Source organism: Phalacrocorax carbo, chromosome 3, assembly GCF_963921805.1.
Source record: "Phalacrocorax carbo chromosome 3, bPhaCar2.1, whole genome shotgun sequence".
Classification (NCBI taxonomy): Eukaryota; Metazoa; Chordata; class Aves; order Suliformes; family Phalacrocoracidae; genus Phalacrocorax; species Phalacrocorax carbo.
In genome coordinates this window covers 33,704,601-33,723,832 of record NC_087515.1, presented here as the reverse complement: position 1 = coordinate 33,723,832, position 19,232 = coordinate 33,704,601, and the positions used below count along the sequence as shown (strand labels likewise).

The 19,232-nt window shown below is 38.7% G+C and overlaps 1 protein-coding gene across 27 annotated transcripts in view; it reads left to right on the top strand.

The window, feature by feature from the left end:
• Positions 1 to 19,232, top strand: part of NRXN1 (neurexin 1) — a 726,568-nt gene that overhangs the window by 619,033 nt on the left and 88,303 nt on the right. For 16 of the 27 annotated variants that reach the window (XM_064446453.1, XM_064446465.1, XM_064446462.1 and 13 more), the window contains 2 exons: positions 6,227 to 6,316; positions 7,753 to 8,072. In XM_064446453.1, the coding sequence (XP_064302523.1) occupies positions 6,227 to 6,316; positions 7,753 to 8,072 (410 nt within the window). The remainder of the gene's footprint in view (positions 1 to 6,226; positions 6,317 to 7,752; positions 8,073 to 19,232) is intronic. The other 11 variants (XM_064446475.1, XM_064446474.1, XM_064446472.1 and 8 more) reach the window with 1 other exon arrangement.

Sequence of the window (19,232 nt, the reverse complement as noted above, 5' to 3'; positions counted from 1 at the left end):
TTCTTCTTTTATTGGTTAGCTCTTCTGGAATAAGGTAAGGCATTGTGGAGCTGCACTCATTACTTATTTTCTACAGGTTCTTTCTCTAACTTTAGAGTTTCTTTGCGCTTTTATCTTCTCACCAAGGTGATGGTAAGGTTTGTTCATGATGTCCAATGGGAAAAGATACACATCCTAGAACTGTGTGTCTGCCTTCCCTTTGAACACTGGAGGATGCCCAAATCAGCCTTCTGGATATATAACTCCTCGGACAATAGCCTTTGAGGCAAACCCTCCTCCATCTCTCCCAACTCATCACCCTCCACATTGTAAAATATGTAATGGCATATTTTAGCAACAGAAAAAGACATGCAGCTTTACCTGATCAGTTAAGAACTTTCTTATTCCTGGATCAAATACCAGATATGCAAGTCTGTAAGCACTCTGCAAAAATCAGGGTCAGAGCAGTGTCAGAGTCCCCTAGAAAAACACTGTGATTTACTGGGGTGAACCTGGACCTCTTGTTCTCTGCCCCATCCAACCCAGTCTGATGCTTGTATATCCTGGACCCAGGGTGTTGTGATGGAAAAGGTGATCTTGTGTTTGCAGGCATAAAGGCAAGCTTACTGATGATTGCTGAGGTCAAGATGCTTGGAGGTAATAGTAGGGCTATTTAGGAAGGCAAACAGGCAGGATCAGATGATGGGATGTGCTGCAGGCTATTTAGGAGCTAAGTTTGTTAGGAGCAAGACTTGCTAGAGGTCTACAGTGGCAGGTGAAGTAAGATTATGCCCTAGCACACCCTACTCATTGTGCATGGAAAGTCTGGGAACATAGTTTAAGGTCTGAGGCGTACATGTGGGTGGGGAGCCCTAGACTGACTGACCTTTCTAAGGGGATCTCTGGTCAAACAGAGCGATGTAGGCATAGGCACTGAATTCCTTAGATAACAGTTAAAGACTATTTAAATTTGAATCTTAATATGTCTTTAGAGAATGTCTGTATATTGGCTATTGGAAATGCATTATGGTCTGACTCTATTTTAATGTTAACATCAATTTCAATTTATGTTGTAATTATGATGATACTGAAAGCATCCACGTATGGCCAGGACATCAAGCCAGCGTGAACATCAGCATGACAGAATTATGTGCAAGTTATGTAAAAGTTTGTGTCTGCAGTTGATAGCACTTAAAATGTCACTCCTTTTGCTGGGAAGAGGTCAGCCGCACGTACAAAATCATCTGTTGTACGAATTTTAGACCACAGTCTTTGCATCTCCAGTTTATTCCAACATTAATATATATTTGTATACACAAATGTGTGTGCACAGTAATAGATTATTTGAATGAACTTTAGTATGGGCCACTACCAAGATTGTGCTTTTGTTTCCCAGCCTGGCCATGTGAGACACTACGTGGACTCTTTGCCCCTGTACCACAGAGCTGTTGTGGCTTCCTCCTACGCTATGCAGCTGACCCTTCAGTCAGGTTTTGTCCCTAACTGCATCTGGAGGAATGATATGAGTCTCTGCCTTCCTCTTGCAGATGTCAGGGGAGTCATGATTCAGAAACAGCAGTGTCAAGATCATGATGACAATAACTAGGGAGAGGGGGATTTGTAAATGGAGGTAGACCTTGGTTTCATCACTTTATTATTTATTTCCTTAGCAGATCACTGAGACTAACAAGGTGAATTTGTATTCTGTTAAACAGTTTGTTTCAAAGAAAATATTCTCTAGTCTAGGTTGTTCTTCACAGACTCTCGATTTTCAACCTTCTTACTTATTCTCTTTCAAGGATGCTGCTATTTCACATCAATAACTGACACCTTTATTTCACAGAACAAAATAGAATTACACTCCAGCACTGACAATATAATAAATCAGGAGGGATAAAATACACATTAGTGAAGTTCACATAGTTGATTTGTCCCATCTGACCTATAGATATAAAGGTATGATTAAAGTTTTTTTGGACTGCTTCTTCTCAATCTTGCCACAAGATTTAGCTCCAACTCAAAGATTTGACCTTTGCTGCTCCTCTCTGCTTACCTTGATTCTTCGGAATTATTGTTATTCCCTTGAAGCCTTTCTGCCTGTACAGAATTAACACTGTGCTGTGACAAAATATTATCTGTTTGGCAGAAGAATGAAGCCGTCTAGAATTCAATCAGTTAGACAATGTCACGGTGAACATCCTGAATGAATCATTCCTACCTAGCTTTTTTTAATCAAAGAAATCTCGGCCATATAACCAGGAAGTGTCATGCTGGATAGTCACATAGCTGTCTACAATTAATGTTTAGGCACATCAGTTATTTTTTACAAATTATGGTCGAAAAGCATGCCTGCCAGAGCACTTAATTTTTCAGACAGGTAACAGAAATAAAATCTCAAAGGCACAGGTTTATTTAGAAGATGAAAATATTTATTAACCTTCTGGGAAGTGCTTTTACTGAAGAAGTTCCTTGTGGTTCACCATATTGGTAAAAACAAGCATAAATAAACATGAAAAATGTGCATGGAATACTCCTGAGAAAAAATAATATGTGGTGTTCATGTTTTCCCTCTTGGGGGTAATATTACCAGATGAATTAAATGCACATAGTTTTACTGAATTCAGTGGGGCTATCCAGATTTGTTGTAGCTGAGTGTATGACCCAAACCAGCTGTTTGAGAAGAAGCAGTATTAAAAAGATGTGTGGTTTTTATGATGTAATAATAGGGTGTTTGTTGCTTTTAATGTCATTCCATTATTTTCAATGTTATATATATATATTTTTTTTTAATGTAGTTCTTAAGTTACCTCTGTGTCTACTCTTTTTATTATTGCTAAACGTATGTGTTCTCCTTGAAACTAAATCTGGCTAAGTTCCACACCATTTCCCCCTAGCCTTTTCATTTATATTATATACTAGAAGAATTTAAGCTAATGTAACAGTTGTCAAATTGAGATGCATTTGACAATGCACTTTTCCTCTGATGAGGGATGGGCTAATGTAATCAGCAGTTATTTTTTCGTGTGACCTTTACAAATCAGATGGTTATTTCCCTGCTTTTCATTTGTATTTTGCTCCCAGTGGTGCATGACTGCTGCAGTTAGTATAAAACATAATTTATAGATAAATCACATTATAATAGGGTGCAGTATTCTCAAAAAACATACATACTGCATGGACTTTTAAATGAACTAATTCAAAGAAATGTGTAAGCTGGCCAAGACTAAATTTATGCTGTTAATTCACAGAGGAGTTTCCACAGTCATCATGGAGATGTCTTGGGGCAGCTGCCAAGCAGTGAAAGTGGAGGCAGCAATAAACCTTGTCTAGGATAAATCCTCTGTTAGTAATGGAATTACAGTAGAGAAATGCCATAGCATTAAGGATTCAGACCGGCGACTGCAGAGGGTGCTTCTATCAAATGCACCTAATTTACACACACTGGTTGAAAAAACAACATGAAATTTAATGCTTTCCCAACATATGCAGTTGTGAGCACTGTTTCACTTTGATATGACTGTATGGTTCTTCTGAGGTCTAGGGAGCATTTCTTCATGAAAGGCATCCAGTGAGTAACAGCGGGTGAATCTGATGAGTGAATGATGATTTACATCCATGAGACTCCTTTCCATTGCGTTAATAGATTCCTTATGCCTATAAACCTCTTCTGAACAATTTAGCTTTTTCTTATAAATGACATAGAAGAATCCTGCCTACCCCCCCTTTTTTTTAAATATAGATAACAAAAAATAAAAAAAAAACCAGTACCCAGCAGAAACAAAAACTCATGATCAATTTGTTTTAAGTTAAGGAAACCTTTTGGAAAGAGGCCATTCTTTCACTTATTCAACAGATCACGCCTCAATAAAAACATCTTCTTGAAAAGCTAAACACAAGTGTTAAAAGAAACTGGCTGTCAGGGAATATAAATTATTAATTCACTGGTGTGTGTACATATATATATATTTTTTTAATAGAAGATACAAATCCAGAACAGAAACATGGAGGATCACACTAATTGTCGTTGTTCCCATCTCGGTCATATGACTTTTCTCTTGGTTTTCTTGTACTTCTCAAATTTCCATTTAGTCACAAGAAGTTTGTTTGTTGTAAATGAAGGAGCTGAGGATGAAAAGCAGTGTTTTTAAAGATCATAACAGGAGAAAAAAAATTTAAGACATTCTGTATTCTTAGAACATCACAAGAGTTATGTTCTGAAGCTTTTTATTCTAAATTTTCAGTTTCTTGGAGAGGTAGAAAAAGTAAAGTTTCAGTAAAATATTGTTTTACAGAGAATGTTTCTGAAAGTTGGGAATAGAACAAAATATTAATATGAAAAAAGTATATATTTTTGTATATATACCTATGCACTTTCTAATATTGACATGCATATAGAAGTTCACAGAGCATATTTGCCCAGAGAAGTTGTGGATGCCCATCATTGGAAGTGTCAAGGTCAGGTTGAACGGGCTTTGACCATTCTGGTCTAGTGAAAGATTCCCCTGCCAATGGCGGGGCGGGGGTTGGGGTAGATGATCTTCAAATGTCCCTTCCAACACAAACCATTCTGTGACTCTACATTGGAAAGTGAATAGGACAAGTATATCCTCTCGAAAATAGATCAGCCTTTGGCATAGTGAACGATGCCCATGCTAAACCAAATGAGGGAGACATAAAACATGGAAAGTAGCAGTTCATGTCACTGCAGAACAGGTATCTGCATGAAACCACTGTGGTTTCTGGCACAGAAGCTGTTGCTCTTGCTGTTTCTGAGGGCTATGGTACTGATTCTTCTCTGCAAACACCTTATGGCTTATGACGCTGATAGTGGCGATAATTGCCTGACAAACTAGAACATCAATCATCTGAATTTGGATAATACTTTGGTTTGATAATTAGCAGTAGGATCCTTCTAGGTCAAGAAAATTAATTCCTGAGCACTACGTGGGCTACTGCATCCTGTACTTATATTTCCACTGCAGATACAGGACTTGTTTTTTTGGTGGGTTTTGAAGTCAAAGACAATATGCACATTTGAGCTAGGAAGATTGCCTTTGGATTCGGACCTAAATTAGGAATGACTGCTTTTTACTCATCTGGCTCTTCTTATCTCTCAGGTTCTTTACTAATATGAACCAATACATTGGAAGAAAAAGGTATTGTTGGTCTAAAATACTACTGCCACCAAATCCCTGTACACTGAAGGAAATGTCTAGGACTACCATTCTCCTAAGAAAAGTTTTAAGCAGAAGACATGGTTTTCTGAGGGATCACACCTAGATCATTCAAACACAAAAAGGTGTAATTAGAAATCAATATTTAAAGTTATTTGCTAATTATTCGGCGTTCTCTGGTATTTTTCTGATTGTACCAGCCTTATTTTATCTCATTGTTTTATTTAAAGAAGTCAAAGATCTCTGCACAGACTAAGAATAGATATGGTTTGCAAATATGACAAGTTTGTGTTTTGCATTGCCGAGTTCTGGTTAGTTCTTCATTTATGAAGCCCCACTACAGATGGCCTCTCGATAAATTTTAAATCGCTTCCACGTTTCAGAACCAGGCTACCTTTCAGCAAGTCACTTTTGTCAAAGCCTTGGTGTTCCTTCAAGACATTGTCAACGTGTCCTATGAGAATGTACAAACAGTGAATACCCTGGTCTGTTCTGTACCATATATGTGAATCTCTGGAAATTTATTTAAATGAAGTGAATAAGAATGTATTTCTTCTGACTAGGAAATAAGTTACAGCAGGTCTATTTCCAGACAGCAGAAGTAAGTGTGCCTTAGATGGTGATTAAGAGTTGTGTCTTCTTCTTTAAATGACTAACCTGGAGTGAGAGGTTGGATGTCTTTTGAAAACTTAAACCTGTTTCACCTGAACATGTTTAACTAGTTAATAAGAAACATCAAAAAAGACAAAACCCTGAGGTCAATGATCATTTTTTGTAAAGCCATTCGATGATGTTTAAATTTGTTTTTTGGGTCTGTCTATAACATAAGTTTAATAACCTAGCTCAAATGCAGATTTCTAATTTTCAATTAACATAGGAATAATTTTGTTTGCTAAAATAAAATAAATGAATGAATGAAAAGTCTGAACCATGAAATGTTCTAGGTAGCACTTTTTAAAATTCCAAATTTCAAAAAATCATGTGGCAACTGTATAGCTCAAGCTTTAAGTATTAACTTTTAACCTTTGACCTTACAGATTTTAACCAATGAAATGTCTCTTTAAACTTTAAAGGAAACAATGATAACGAGCGCCTGGCGATTGCTAGACAGCGAATTCCATATCGACTTGGTCGAGTAGTTGATGAATGGCTACTCGACAAAGGTAAAAAACATTGATTAAAACTTCAAATAAAAAAATAATTTGAACATAACCAAGTAGTACTTCATTGTAACACTAATAAACATAAAAAATAAATTTCAGTAAAACTAAATTAAAAACAAATTTAAAAAAGTAAAATATAGAGTAATATTTGCATACCTTGTATAATAATTTCTATACATTTCTAGAAGTACCAGCTGTTTAATAATCTTACCCTGTTAACTTAAGGTTAAAGGGACTGTTAAATATAATCCACTAACTCAATCTATGAAGGTACTCATAGCAAACATTAACCAAAAATTATAAATCATTCATAGATTATATTACATGTTCCAGCATCTAAATTATTAACTAAAAATATATGTAGTTATGATATCTTCATTATGGTCCTGAAAAAAATTTGTTTAAACTGTAGGTATCTTAAATAGTGGGCAATATGAATTGCCAATCAAAATGAAGTCCCTTTAACGTTTGCAACCTTCTAAGGGGATTTTGGAACAAACACTAATTAAAACAGAACTTAAAGTTGTGTGCATGCTTTTTGTGAGCAGAAACCAATCTGCTAAAGTGACTATTCTATTTACTAAGAGTGGTACTGTTGCTGAGGATTTCTCTGTTTAATGGAAATGTGCCATGATTTCTCCATCGGTATGTGTATCATTTCTGAAGCCGCTTTTACATCTAAAAATCTTTTATTTTAATTGATAGCCTTGCTGAAAGCCAATCAGACATCTATTTTTGAATCTGCCTCTGAGATACTCAGTGTGAACCATGTGTTTCTTTTCAGTGTGGATGTTGAAGGAAAATAAACATTTAAATACAAAAAGGAAACATTTAATTAAAAATGTAAATATTTTATTCACTTACATAGAGATATGACAGATTACTGCAGAACATATTCTTTAAAATTCAGTGGAACTAGTAACTTGCTGGCATATATATAAACTCTCTGTATGTATATACATATTTGTATATGTCTATACATACATAAACTCACATGTACAGACTTAAAGCTATAGGCCCTATGCTGTATTGCGTGGAAAAACTTTGAAATGTTGGCAGACTTGAAGAAAAAATAATCTTAAGGAATTAGAAACCTGGCATTCTTGACACACACCAAAAAGCTTAACACTGCTTTCAGGTAAAAGGGAGAGGGGAATCATTTGTAGTACTAAACACGTTTGCAAATATATTTGATTGGCCTTTTAGCAAAAAAAAAAAAAAAAATCCCAATACGCTGTAAATTCAGAAAAATGCAAATGCTCTCAAAATTTATGCATTTCATGGACACCTCATTAAAAAGCAATGAATTATGAGTCAAAACCTTTTCTTATAGTTTATTGCTCTCATTATTCACCCCATGAAAATCTGTTATCACTGGTGTAGAGTATAGTGTTCACAGTCAACATTTTTGCATGTATATAATATTATCTTCACAGGGCGTCAGCTCACAATCTTCAATAGCCAAGCAACCATAAAAATTGGAGGCAAGGAACGTGGCCATCCTTTCCAAGGCCAGCTCTCTGGTCTTTACTACAATGGCTTGAAAGTTCTGAATATGGCAGCAGAAAATGATGCCAACATCGTGATAGAAGGAAATGTGAGACTTGTTGGTGAAGTGCCTTCCTCTATGACAACTGAGTCCACAGCCACAGCGATGCAGTCTGAGATGTCCACATCAGTCATGGAAACAACCACCACTTTGGCTACAAGCACCGCTAGAAGAGGAAAGACCCCAACAAAAGAACCTATTGGTCAGGTTAGTCGGCTTCCTTGCCTTTTGCAAATATTTTCCCATCTTTAAGCGTGGCTTCCTATATCGCGTTCACTTTGCAAATGAAATTGTTCCTGTTCAAGAAATGCATGAATTGCAGACAAAAGTTCTGTACCATACATGTACCATACATGTCACTCATGGATGTGATGTTGATCAGCATTTAGAGGGAAAGTAAGGACTTTACTCTTCTTCTAAATTAGGCAAACTTACCAGTTCAGATTTTTCTTGAGCTGGGTTTTATTGCCATGTCATCCATCTTTATAGTGGCACATATTTTTAAATACTCTTTCTTCCTTTGATGATTTATATAGATTATTTTCAGTGTAGGAACAAAGGATGTCTGGAATTAGAGATAATGAAATGAAGTGGTGACTTTACCCATGAGATAGAGAAAAAAGACCGAGTTTGTAGAGGGATCAGGAAGGAAGTGTGAAGAGAAAAAGTTGGAAGAGGCTGGAAAAGAAGGAATTGGCAGTTTTTCTAGTCCCATGATTGATCATCATCTTGGGCAGAATTTCTCATAGGAGGCAGTGGCAGCAGAGGGAATTAAGAGCACTCTGCACCCTGGGAGACTCAGGCTCCAAGTCAGAGGCTGTTGTTTACTGTTTGTTGAGGTTATTTGCATCTCATGAATTTAGCGATATATTTAGTAGCTTCCAGGTTTTGTCAGGATCTCTGTTTAATATGTGGGGGAATTAATTGTTAGGAAAAGGAGGGGGAAAAAACATGTGAGTGAATTAAATACCTTCATCTTGTGGATACCCGGAGTAAGATCATTCAGACTTTGTGCTTTAGAAGCCTAAAACTTACCAGGACATTTCTGTGGCAGAGAAGATTCTTTTATATTTATTCTGCCTAAAAAAAAACCACAAACAAACAAACAAAAAAACCGTGAACAACAATCAAACAAAAGGTACAGTGGTAAAAGCTTCTCCTCTGCTCGCTTGGTTCACTCGCTTGCTTGTGCAGCTGCTGTGCTGTCAAACCACGACAGCTGCACTCTGGGATGCAGAAGTAGGACGAGGAGCAAAGAAAGTGTCATGAGCCATAGGGAGGAACAGGGGCATGATGTGATGAATGAGGTTAATTTTCTCAAGAATGGAGTGGAACATACTGATTAACCAGCAGATGAGGTGAAGTTGCCTGTTCTCTGTGTAAGACCTCAACTCACAGTTGGAATTTGATCCGGGGCATCAAACTCAACATTTTGGTTTTTCTGTCTGTAGAGTTTTGGTACACTTTATACTAAGGATTGAAAACTATAGTGATGTAAAAGCAAAAATTGTTACTTTGTATAAGGAAGCAGAACATTTAAGTTAAAAGTGAGCTTTTAAACAAATATTTTGACAGGTATATGCAAATAAACATAGGTTTTATGCATTTTCCTTGTTTATTTAAAGTGTATGAGAATCCAAAGGGGGGCGGAAAAAAAGGGGGCAGTAAAACCCAACTAGAGATACATGGAACCAGCTGCTGCCAAAAAATGGCATTCATTGTAGATCATAGGTTGCAGTTCTTTTAATGATTATTCTAGTAAACTACAGTTTTTTATTAAATAGGCAATAAATTTTCTGTGTTGTTAATTCTGTTTTAAATAGGATCTCCTACTTTATTATTCAACTAGTCTGATCTCTGTGTCTTGCAGCAATGAAATGTAAGACCTCATAAAATTTGCACAGAGGAAGATCTGCATCTAAAAGTGCAGGACATCCTCACAGCATGGAAAAACTTGGGCTAAATTAATGCTACTAAATTAAAATTAAACTAAGTTAAATTCTTCTAACAGTTCCCAGCCTACTTTTGGCCTCTGCCATTCTCTCAGGTAACTCCCATGCACAATTTTGGAGGGGGAGCATTCCCAGTTGTCATAGAATCATAGAATCGTTAAGGTTGGAAAAGACCCTTAAGATCATCGAGTCCAACCACTAACCTATCACTGCCAAGTCCACCAATAAACCATATCCTCAAGCACCACATCTACCCTTCTTTTAAATACCTCCAGGGATGGACACTCAACCAATTCCCTGGGCAACCTGTCCCAATATTTGACAACCCTTTCGGTGAAGAAGTTTTTCCTAATATCCAACCTGAACTTCCCCTGGCGCAGCTTGAGGCCATTTCCTCTCATCCTATCGCTTGTTACTAGGGAGAAGAGACCGACCTCCTGCCTTGCTACAACCTCCTTTCAGGTAGTTGTAGAGAGCACTAAGGTGCTCTCACCTCAGCCTCCTCTTCTCCAGGCTAAACAACCCCAATTCCCTCAGCCACTCCTCATAAGACTTGCTCTCCAGACCCTTCACCAACTTTGTTGCCCTTCTCTGGACACGCTCCAGCACCTCAATGTCCTTCTTGTAGTGAGGGGCCCAAAACTGAACACAGTACTCGAGGTGTGGCCTCACCAGTGCCGAGTACAGGGGCACTGTCACCTCCCTGGTCCTGCTGGCCACACTATTCCTGATACAAGCCAGGATGCTGTTGGCCTTCTTGGCTGCCTGAGCACACCGCTGGCTCATGTTCAGGCATCTGCCGACCAACACCCCCCAGGTCCTTCTCTGCCAGGCAGCTCTCCAGCCACTCCTCCTCAAGCCTGTAGTGTTGCATGGGGTTGTTGTGACCCAAGTGCAGGACCCAGCACTTGGCCTTGTTGAAATTCATACCGTTGGCTCTGGCACAATGATCCAGTCTGTCCGGGTCCCTCTGTAGGGCCTTCCTGCCCTCCAGCAGATCGACGCTCCCACCCAGCTTGGTGTCATCTGCATAATTTGTTGGTGATGGTAGTTTTCTGGTATAGTTGCTTTGCCAGTTGGCACCATCTTCCAGGAATATTCCCCAATATGATTTACTCACTTGTTTGGATGTCTAGCCACTAATATTTTTCTTTCTGAGGTGTTTCAATGGCATATTTGGGGAAGAAAAAAGTTTAAGCTAACAACTATGGTGAGGTGTAATTTTTTCTGAAGAAGGGAGAGAGGTAATTAGTTAAAAAGATCTTCCACAGACGGTCTGTTTCTAGACTGTGGTGCCTGAAATAAGCTGTGGCCCTTACTGACTTTATCAGAGAATCTGCACAATTTACTTAGAGCATGTCGCTGCCACTGGAGCAGAGTGACCTCAGTGCAACCGTCCCATTCCCTTGTCCCCTCCTGGCTCAGCTGGCTACACCACAATGCTGTCAGCACCTGCTCTTTGATGTCCCACCATCGTGAGCCTCAGGCAGGCTACAGGAGCATCCAGAGGTGCACAGCATCTCACCAAAGCATGTTTTGAGGGTGAAGGTTTAGATCAAGCTCCATCATCTATTAGCCTGGCTCATCTGAGTCCTCGATGGAGGCCATTTAAAACAGCTTGCCAGGAACATTTCAGTATCTAAGAGCCTGAAATCAACATTTCTGAAGAAAGTTTTTGGTGTTAATGCCAGCAGAGCACGTGGCATCCTGAGTCTATAACTGACCTCTTCTTGTTGTTAATAATACACGGTGGTTTACTTCAGCTATGTCTAAACATGCTGCCTGGTAGGATCTGTGTTGTCATTACAACTATACACTTAATTAGTCAGGGGCTGCACGAGAATGCAGTTTGCAATCAGGCCTGTGATTTGGTTTGAAGAGATTGATAACATCCCAAAGTCAAAGCTGAAATTTGTCTGCAGGATGTTATGTTATTCATGCAACAAACTCAGACCTAGGAAGCTACTAAATCAAATTAAGGACATAATTTCTTCTATTCATTAATATCTGTTTTCTTATTCTACCTGCATGTAATAATTTCTGTGCCAGTGACCCATAGGACTCCCACAGGTCTATCCTGCAGGGTGCTGAGTAATCACTTTCCATCTTGATGTCACTGGGGGATGAAGGCACTCATCATCTCATGGAAAATCTAATTTCTGCATTCCCTTTCATTTTTGTCATTTGTTGGTTTTTTTTTTTTCTGATTTTTATTTATATATAACCTCTACAAGTGTGTCAACTACATTGACATACTGTAATGCACAAGAAGAAAAGTTACCTTTCTAGCATTAATTAGGTTACTGAGGAAAATATGCAACTGAACAGCAATTGCTAATGAAAAAACCTTACGATATTGCAAACCAGTTCGTGTCTGAAATAGAATAGAAGCAAATGATCTAATCAGTCAGAGGTTGTTTGCTCCATTTGCAGAGGTATTGAATTCAATTAAAGACTACAATACTTAAAGAAGATAATTTAAATCTCTATTTATAGGAAATGTCCTTTTAAAAAAATCTACAGTCTTAGTGCTTAAATTGATGGAGTGTGTGCTTTTCAGCAGATACCTAACTAATGATACTTCCAGAAAAGTATGTTGAACACTGTTGTGCATGATTTTAGACAAATGAGGTCCTAGCGGATCTGAAAAAAAATGCTTTTTGTTATTGACTCTGCTCTAAATGAAGGTTTTCCCTACTTGGAGGCTGTGTCATATTTTAACAATGGATGTTTTGGTGATGACAGACATCTTAATTATTATACTTGTAAATGTAGATTTTTTCAAAGAGGAGAAAGGTACTCAAAGTCTATTGAACGTCAATGGTAGGTGAACACCTCATTTTCCTTAGTGCCTTAAAAATACCACCCACCCCCCCTCTCTTTGATTATAATGGCATCTAGAGCTGTCAGCCTTCATGCAAGGCACTGCATAAACACATAGGAAATGACAGCCCCTACCTCAAACAGCTTACAGAATAAACAAAAGGTATCAGGTAAAGGGGAAAAAAAAAAGGAAATTAGGAGGTGGGAGGAAGAGGGAAATAAAGAAAGCATTGCCGTGTTTCAGTGTTAACAAGCAACGTGCAGATTTGCAGCCGTCGTGGGAGGGATAGTTTACTGCCTTGTTTTTGATCCAGGCTCTTCAGATAGCAGCCCCCGAGGTACAGCTGTCCTGTAGGATCACCATGTAGCTTATGGTAGACTCTGGGGGAGGCAGTTTAAGGACTGGGCTGCCCAGTTTGCCCCAGTTGGGCAGTTGGTACAAAATCGGCACCAGCTGGGTGGTCAATGAGAGTTTTTCCCTACTTTGCTCCTCACTTTGCCATTGACCATCGGGGGAACCCGTGGCCACTGGCACAGGAGCTAAGGATTGTGGATGAGGTCCTTTGCTCCTCCCACACTGAATGGGAGGAGGCTCAAAATTTTGCATACCTTTTTGAGCATGAAAGAAATCCGTTATAAGCGTTACAAGAACAGGATTTCCATTAAGTTAAAATATGCAGCTATGTGTTGCTAACTTTTGGTGGGCTGTAAGTATGCACTGTGGCTCAGAAGTCATTAATCTGGTCTAAGAATATCATTCTCTTTAAGAGGTTATTCAGCAAAATTATGCAGTTAAGTCCTTTATTCTTTTTCTCTTTTATTTTGGACACTTTTTACAAGTCTAACTTTCAAGTTTTTCTATTCAATCATGAAGGCCATAAACTTCTACTAAAATTGAAAATAAAGGAGATTCACATGTTGTATAACTCCAGGAGCCAGAATGTTAAGCAAAACATTGAGTACTGCAAGGCTTGCAATAAAAATTGCAAGAGTTGGCAGAAGCGGAAAGACTTCAAAAGGACTTTGAGTATGGGTTTTGCTTGAATTAGGATATCACAATCAGGCCTTTAGTATGTCTTTGGCATGGCTTTGTGGATGTGTATTAACTGGAGAACATAAATGAAGTGATATTAAATCAAGAATAATATACTTATTTCTCATCTGTTTCTAAGGATTTGATTATGACAGCCCATCCCCAGAGCAGCCTCTGCTCTCATGTGTTGGAAACCATTTCTGAAAGTTGTGTGCAAAATAGCTTTTTTTTATTTTTCATAAGGCATTCTAGCGGTCCTCTTTGTTCTCTTCAGAGTGGGCTCTTATCGATAACACTAAGACACTTAACCAGCAATTGCAACATACTGTGAGATGATTGCATGTTTTGGAAAAATAGGCACCGATTTTTGGTCAAGCAGAATTAAATTGACTTTATATTAAATTAATGAGCTGAAGTTTGGTCAGTTGCCTTGGAGGGCACACATCAGGTGAAAGGTATGTTGCTTTACATGTATTGAAGCAGCAGATTTAAATGGTATTCATTGTAGCAGGGACAATGACAGGCTTGGCTCAGCATCTTCACCTGCCAAAGTAAAACAAGTGTTTGAAAAGTACAGGGGTGTTTTCCATGGAAAATTCAATTTTAAGAATGGTAGTTGAGTACATAACCTTTACACAGGATAGTAAATGTGAATATATTTTATGAAGACACACTAATCATTAAATCAATGTAGTTAATAGAAGGAAGAGTATTTTCTGCCCTTCTTGGTTTAAAATTATCCACTGGTGGTTTGCAATGCCTGTTTTTATACACAGGGGCTGGGTTCTTTCCGTGCCTCTGTGCTGCTGCCACTTCTTCCTCTGGTCGTTTGTACCAATCAGACCACAGTTCATCGTTTCCCAGCAGGCAAAGTTCTTCCCCAGGGGTTTGGGTAAATCACAAGGATTTGACTCAACAGATGCTCACTACTGTAAAATGAATCCCATAGCTTCCAGCATCACAGTGCTCAGCACCCACACATGCCTGCATGATGACAGAACCTGAGGAATTCAAGTGTTAAGGACAAATCTCATTTGCACTGGGATCTATATGCAAATACAGTAGTTGTGGAAGTGCTCATGTTTTAATTGCAGGTAGAAGAAATCTAGCTAGGTGCATGAAACCCACCCCTTCCCCCCACCCCCCACCCTTTTTTTTTGTTTTGTTTAAACTATCAGACTATGCTTTTCAGTTTCTTCTCATTATTTTTGACAATTCGATTGATTATTTAAAAACATAATCGTTTGTTAATACTGTCATGGTTTAGCCCCAGTCAGCAACTAAGCACCACACAGCTGCTCGCTCACTCCCCGCACCCCAGTGGGATGGGGGAGAGAATCAGAAGGGCAAAAGTAAGAAAACTCGTGGTTTGAGATAAGAACATTTTAATGATTAAAATAAAACAGTAATAGTAATAACAATAGTAATATAATATGAAGAAGGGGGGGGAACCTCGGGAGGGGGAGGAAAACCAAAATAAACAAGCGATGCTACTGCTCACCACCCACCGACTGACGCCGCCAGTCCCCAAGCTGTGACCTCTGCTTCCCCCAGCCAGCTCCCCCCAGTTAATAGACTGGGCATGACGTCATATGATATGGAATATCCCTTTGGCCAGTTTGGATCAGCTGCCCTGGCTGTACCACCTCCCCTCCCCGCTTCTTGTGCACCTGGCAGAGCACGGGAAGCTGCAAAAGTCCTTGACTAGTGTAAGCGCTACCCAGCAACAACCAAAACATCGGTGTGTTATCAACATTATTCTCATACTAAATCCAGAGCACAGCACTATACCAGCTACAGTGAGGAAAATTAACTCTATCCCAGCTAAAACCATGACAAGTACCGACACTCAACTAGGATCTCTAAAAATATTAAAATAGGATACCATGAACACTAAAATTTGCTAGCTATGTTTTAGTATTTGCTACCCAATCACATCTGACTTTCCCATTCTCCTGCAAGGTATTTGAATATTGATTATTGGCTCTTCAGTTGGAGCACTGAAGTTGTATAAATAGGATGGCTTTTAAAATGCTGCTTTCAGCACACCTGCATGTTGGGTTGGCTGACTGGTTTGTTGTTTTCAAGTATGACTTATGTGATCGCATGGTTGTCTGTCTGTGTCTCTCAATAAACATTGAATCCCTCAACCAATTCAGTGAAATCTGTCATTGGCAGAAAGATTTCAAGGACATTATGCTCACAGAGAAGCCAAATTGCATGAGTTCTGGTGCCATCCTGGTCTTCTGTTGCATATTGCAGAGCCGTGTTTTCCCTCATTTTATGTTTAAAAAGCAAAGATTAAAAAGAAGAACAAAGTGAATGTGTGCTTAGGATGAGGTTTTCAAAAGTTCCCTCAAACTCATTAATGCTTCTATATTACTTCAGTTTTTTTGAAACTCTTATCCAAGACATTTCTATATAAAGATACTATTTCAAAGTATCCTTGCTGTGTAAGTTAGTTACTTAAATACACTTTTGTGCATGCAGCTTTGTCATTGAACTCCTAAACAATAGCGATTGTCATTAGCTTTATAGTCTAGAGAATTTATTTGTGTCCAGCTAAGAGGGTAAGACTTGCTGTTAGTTGTTGTTAGAATTTGATAGAGACTAAAGGTTTATACAGGCAGTTTGTAGCACACTGGGCCACGTAAGGCAAATCTTGACCAGTTGCTTGAGAAACTACAGGCAGATAAAATGCCTGGACCTGATCAGCAATGATAATTCACATCTACTGCACTATATAGTCCAGAGAAGACCGACTTCTTCGTGGGCTGCTTTGTCTTTAGCTCTGCTGTGGAATACATTCAGGAGGCACCATCCAGCCTGGTATGATGCATTTTGGTCATGAGACATGCTGCACAGGTATTACCTGAGAAGCAACATGGAGGGGACCCTATCCATTTCACTCTGTGAATTGTTTTTCTGACTTGGCAACAGAGTTTTAAGGAATTAATGGAAACTTGGAAGTTTCTCACACTGGCGTCCCTCCACTGACATCCTTTGTTGTTGTTCAGTGCAAAAGCTGACTGTGATAGGTTTCCAGCCCCTCAAAAAGGAAGCCAAACCATGCAATTTCTATTAAGCCAGTGGGATATGTCTAAAACCTTGAGCGCTGCTTTGAAAATACCCACTACAGTGTTTACACACAGGGGGAAAAAAATGTTTGTAAATCAAATTACAACATTGTTAGTATCCAAATAATGTCAAGACACTTGTCTAAAATGTTGATTAATTGGCTGCAAATCAAAGTTTCTTTTTAAGTTCAATTTGGGGAAAAAAGGAACTGAGGCCACGCACAGCTTCGATTTTTGTTGTTCTTTCATATTCAAATGACCAAGCTCATTTATTACAAAGTTCACTTTATTATGTGCTTTTTTTAAACCCAGCTTGTTGTTAAACAGTCTCAAATTCTAGCTTATTGCATTCTTTAAATATAGTGAATTTTAATTTTCAAGTAGAGCAAACGTTATCTTGATACTAGATTTTTTTCATAGCATGCTGCTTTTCTTTGCTCCTAATACGTTGCTCAGGTCACAGCGCTGTAATATTTCTGAAACACCTCTTTGTGTGATGTGAGACATAGTATCTAATGGTTGCTGAGTAAAGTCACCCCCAAATTTAGCCAGTGATTTGTTGTTGGAGAAATATTTCCCTCAGATCCACAGGCTCTTTCTTCCAACTGCTTTCTTAGGAAGGGTCCTCTCATATGAAGCGGTGCTTGATTCTGTCTCATACTCTGTATCTGTGTGCTGTTCCCCCTCAGTGCCTCCCAGCACACTAAACAAACATCATTACATCAGGATTATATGGAAATGGGGTTGTTTCACCCAGGTGGAACAAGAGGCTGTTGTAGAGTTGGTGACCCATAACCATACAGTCATGTAGCTGTTACACAGTTTTCTGTATTTGGGGTGGCTGAAAAGGCCTGGGTGTTACAGTTAACACTGATTTTCAGGAGCCTTCCCGGATAGAAATCCTTGCATTGTGTCTGAAAGCTGCTGTTCTCCTGTGAAAAAGCGATAGTTGTTCAGTCCCCTTATTCTCTGAAGCTGTGGTAAGCCTGAAGATCTAGTTCACTGTTTCCTTTGGTGAATTTCTATGACTGAAGTACTGTGTGTTTTACTTACTTGGCTCAAACAATTTCCTTCAGAAAGCATGAAATGACACATTCAATGTCTTCACTTTTGTGTATGATTCCTCAGAACTGAGGGAAAGGAAGGCAGATTGAGTTGGGGTGTGACTCTCCGCTCCCAGCGGTAGGAACCCAAAGCAGGGAGCCACCTCTGACAAAGCACAGCATAAATGTGCAGCTACGCTTGCAGAACCCCCAGAGTACTGCAGTGAAGTATCGGCCCTGCTGCTGCAGCAAATGATGATTACAATTGTTTCTATGCTGTGTGTATATGAGTAGCACTCAGGTTAATTACTGCAGGTTGCAGTGTTCAATGTGCTTTTATGTATGGCTGGCAAGGACCCATCTGCAAGAGTATATTGCTTCATGTTTTGTTGAACATCAAACAATGTATCAGAACGTTTCAAAATGTAGGTGATACAACTGTATTATATATTGGAGGTTTCTCTCATGAAGGTGACAGTAATGTGTGAAGCCTTTCTGCTCGCTTACTGTTATTAAGAACAAAGCTTTGTTCACAGGCATGCCTGCTTTGTAGACTGCAGGTGACTTTCTTTAATGAAATAACTCTTGGGACTATGTTCAATTCTTAAGTTAGTATAGAAGGTTTATTCAACAAAAATGTGCTTCTATTTCCTGTGGGTAGTACCAACATCCTATGTCTGTCTTGAATTATTTTATGACTTATTCCATTTAATCTGTTAGCTAAAGTTGTCTTTAAGTATTTGGTTCAATTTGGTATTCAGCATTTGATGTGAATAGCTGGTGCTCAGGTTTTGTTTATATACGGGCATCCCTTTAAACTTAGATAATTTCAAATAGCTATATCTCTATGCTCTTTACTTAGAGGATTTGCAATTCTGATACAAATAATTTTGCACACAGACGGTGTATTATTTCTTTGCATAGTTTTCCTTTCTTTTAACCATTCTCTGCTGAAATATCCCTTTTTTTTTTTACTTTTTGCAAGCATATATCTACATATATATATACACACACACTTATAAAAGCCAGAGGAATTTATTAGATTGTAATTTTTTTTAATGCAAAGCTGAACAGTAAAATCTCTGAAGTGACTTAAGGAAGAAACATGTGAGGCTTGCCAGTTTCTCCCAAGAGGCAACATAAATGATGGGGAGGGATGTCTGCATCGAGGAAGAGAAGAACAGGAGTTGTCCCATGGATCTAACTAGACCACTCCCTCCTAGAAGTGCACAGATACATGGACTGAGAAATAGGAACCATTCCCTTAAAATCCAGTCTGGAGGATGAGATGACGTATTGACCAGTTAAACAGAAATCAAAGACCTAGGTTTGTATTCTGACCTGGAGGAAACGATACCATCTTCCTCCAGTTCATATCTCATCAATAAATTAACTGAGGACTTCTCTGCTGTGAGATGATGGGGTGAGGATGAAATCCA